The following is a 3,640-nucleotide window of genomic DNA, read 5'->3' on the forward strand; positions in this document are numbered from 1 at the left end:
GGTGGCAGGTGAGGTTCAAAACCCATTGAGTGAGTGTAACTAACTAAAAAATAAAAAAAATAAAAACCAATTAAAAAATTTCATGAATAGACTAATTTCAAATTATTTCCAAAAAAATACTATTTTACAAATAATATTATTTAAAAATAATATTATTTGGCAAAAACCCACAACCACAACCCCACAGCTGTCTTCCAGTTCCTTTCATGCATCCAATTCCCTGCGTGTCAATGAACAATGAATAATAATCTATGCGGGACATGAAATAGGAGAAATTGATTGCTACAGTTGCAGAATTATGTTATTGGGCAAAGATCCAAATCCAGAGCAGGGGACAAATTACAACAATATTTCACAATCCAAAAAATAAACAAATAAAATATAGCAGAAGAAAGGAACCGGAAGACAATGTACATGCAACATATTCATGTATATTCTGAGTGATAAATCATAAATGTACAAGCCCAACAATTCGTCCGAAACCCAGACATTAAACAGCAGTGAACAAGACTGACACTATGATTAGCCCTCGCCAGTTGCAGTAAACCAGTAACCTGTCAGGCTTTCAGAGGTAGAATTTTCTGTGTGATAGCTTGAAAGGGAAGAAAATTTTCCAGAATGCATAACTGTTCAATTCAAGGGTCTTAAAGCAACACATCAGGCTCAGATAAACTCCCTGCAAAGTTCACTTTACAGCATGGAGGAAACTGCAATCCAGCCTCGTCACAACCCGCCTTGGTAATATGTGGGCATGACCTCACATCCAGGTATTCCAGAGAGTTGCAATTGTCCAAAAGCACACCTATCCCCATCACCGTGATCTTTGGACAGTTACTAACTTTCAAAACCTTCAAATTCAACTCAATTTCCCTGGTGCCTAAACCCTGGAAAGCAGCATCTGTCACCTCCTCACAGCACCCAATGTCTACAGCCTCTAGGTTTCTGCACTGAGTGAGGACACAGCTTAATGAAGAGTTGGTGATATTCAAACACCAATCCATCCGCAAGTTCTTCAGACTATTTTTACAAGCAGCAGCAAGTGATTTTATAGACTCATCAGAGATGTCCCGGCAGCCACCTACAATAAGAGTCTCAAGATTTTTACAGAATTGGGCCAAGGATAATATGGACTTGTCCCCAATTCTGTAGCAATCCAACAACTTGAGAGTCTTAAGAGAAGATGAACAGGCCTCAGAAACACTTGACACCCCACTGTCTCCAACATTGCTGCATTTATTGATGTCCAAAAACTTGATTCGTCGACACCCATTTACAAGATCTGTGAGTCCAGAATCAGTTATACTGTTGCATCCTTGCAGTCCCAACTCTTCTAGATTGTGACAATTTTGGGATAGAGATTGTAATACTTTGTCTGTAACAAATCTACAGCCAGCAATATGTAGGCTTCGTAGGTCACAACAGCCCACAGCAACAGCTGACAATCCCTTGTCAGTTAGCTTCCTGCAATAGGATACATCCAAGCATTGTAGTGAAGAAAGACCACGCCCAATTTCTATCATGCCAACGTCCGTAATTCCTGAAAAATAAAGAAAAAAAAAAAAAAAAAAAAAGGCCTACTAAGCATGTTGAATCAAGCTTAAGAAGAAAATAAGCCCAAAGTTAAATGTTAAGAGACCATTTCCATCAAGTGAATATATTCAAAGAAAAACAAAGGAGATTAACCCCAGATGAAATGGCATGTTAGTAAAGAATATTTGTAGATTAAAACGCAGAATTCTATATCAGATACAATGAGCTGGTTCACTTCCATCAGCAATTAGATCCACCAAACCGCAAGAATTTTGTTTTTTCACCCAGAGGCCATTTAACCTACCACGACCAGACCATATGAACATTCATGATCCTAAAATCATTTAGTATGATGCAAACTTCCCTCCATGCTCAATTAACCAAAAAAAAAAAAAAGCAATATTCTTAATTGAAACACATGGATCTCTTCTAATACAAATCAAACAGAATAGCATTTTATGCCTAGCATATCAATAAATTATTTAACTGAAGCTCAAAGTTATTTAACTCCGCATGTGCCAGTGCTTCGTGTCACATATTTGTTCACTGCCAGGCCCTAGCCTAGGAAAAGGAGGGAGGGGGGTTGTGGTAGGCTGATTGCCACTGTAAAATTTAATCACTCTATTATGAATGGATCAAATAGAGAAACTCGTTAGGGCATCCGCTACAAATACCCCTAACTAACTTCTTGTGGATCCATCATCCATTGCTGACCGTGGGACTAAAGCTTTGTTGTTGCGGGTTTTTTTTTTTTTGATAGGTAAAGCTTTGTTGTTGCGGTTGTTTGGCTAGTGACATCAATTGTAAGTTTGGAACTTCAAGCCCAACCAGAAAAACAGCAGGAGAGGTTATAGGAATATTTCAACACAAGTTGTTAAAATGTTCTAAATCAAATCATAGAACTCCACCCTTAATTTAATAAAAAAACACACAATAGTATAGCTCTAAATAATTCTGCTTGCACTTAATAGCTACAAGCAAGTAATATGAACATCATGACGTTATTGAAAGCATTGAATTATGATTTGTGAAGTTGTCTCCAAAAGTAAAATCATGAATTGCAGTCAAGCAAACCTTTGCAATTGTGCAGAGAGAGGAGTGTGAGACAGGTAAAGCCATGGGCAATAACAGAGAGATCGGAATCAGTAACACCAGGATAAAAGGACCTGGAAACAGACTGAGCAAGGTCGAGTTGGAGAAGCTTAGAGAACCTGGCAGCCATCTTGCGAAGCATGTGAGGGCCAGCACGTGCAGCGAGTCTCTTCCTCTCAGTGCTCTGTAAGTAAAGCCATTTCTTACAAACCAATCCGAAAGCCTCCTTATCCTGATCGCTCTCCACCTTACCCAGAATAGCTCGAAGCTCATCCTCACCAACCCGTTCGTTTATGCATATGCTCGACCTCGATTCCATTATCACTACTTTTTTTTCTTCTCTCAAACCCTAACCCTTCCCCTTCTTGTTAGGCCCAGAGAGACTCTTTCTTTCAGAGTTACCCAAACATCCTCGCCTCGGTGGAAAAGAAAAGAAAATAGTGAACAAATGAATAAAAGAATTATTTAATATTTGTTAGGCCCACACCACACCTAATCCAACCGAATGTAGGCATGTGTTGTACTTGGATAGGTCATCCCCTTTTCACAAAAGTAAGGTGCTCCTACTCCAAACCTATAAGCATCAGCATTGGGTCTGCCAAATGCCGAATGCCAAATATAAGGTACGTTTGGTATTCAGGTCCAATACATGCTCAACAACTGGATGGCTAAAATTAGTAAAGGCCAAATTTTTTTGCCATAGTCCTACAGTACCATCTTAAATTTGCGATGATACTATAGTGCTATGCCAAAACAAAATAGTGTATTTTAATTCGTTCAAGCCGTTCTCTCTCTTGCTACAGTACCAGGGTTTTGCTCTCTCTCTCTCGCCATTGTTTCTCTCTTTCACTCCGAATCACCAAGCTACTGTCACCAAGCCTCGCTTTTCTCTCCAAATCACCAAGCTGCTGTCACTAAGCCTTTGCCGAATGCCGATTCACCCTCACCTATCTCTAAATCCCTTTACCGATTCACTCATCTCATAAACACAACACTCTAGATACCCATTAAACTTTTC

At 39.3% G+C, this 3,640-nt stretch overlaps 1 protein-coding gene across 1 annotated transcript; it reads right to left on the reverse strand.

Annotated features, from left to right (window-relative positions):
* Positions 1-250: 250 nt before the first annotated feature.
* On the reverse strand, positions 251-3,066 carry LOC115981911 (F-box/LRR-repeat protein 2). The gene is made up of 2 exons (XM_031104340.1): positions 2,605-3,066; positions 251-1,537 (listed from the first exon to the last, which is right to left on the reverse strand). Exons 1-2 carry the CDS (start codon positions 2,939-2,941, stop codon positions 645-647), a joined length of 1,230 nt encoding a protein of 409 aa, XP_030960200.1. The 5' UTR covers positions 2,942-3,066; the 3' UTR covers positions 251-644.
* Positions 3,067-3,640: the final 574 nt, after the last annotated feature.

The sequence above is a fragment of the Quercus lobata genome, chromosome 3 (genome assembly GCF_001633185.2).
Source record: "Quercus lobata isolate SW786 chromosome 3, ValleyOak3.0 Primary Assembly, whole genome shotgun sequence".
NCBI lineage: Eukaryota > Viridiplantae > Streptophyta > Magnoliopsida > Fagales > Fagaceae > Quercus > Quercus lobata.

Bases quoted from the DNA above. Each gene is read 5' to 3' on its own strand.
- LOC115981911 (XM_031104340.1), bottom strand. From the start codon at position 2,941: ATGGAATCGAGGTCGAGCATATGCATAAACGAACGGGTTGGTGAGGAT. The intron at 1,538-2,604 runs GTTTGCTTGACT...TTTATTTTTCAG, and splicing joins CTCTCTGCACAATTGCAAAG to GAATTACGGACGTTGGCATG.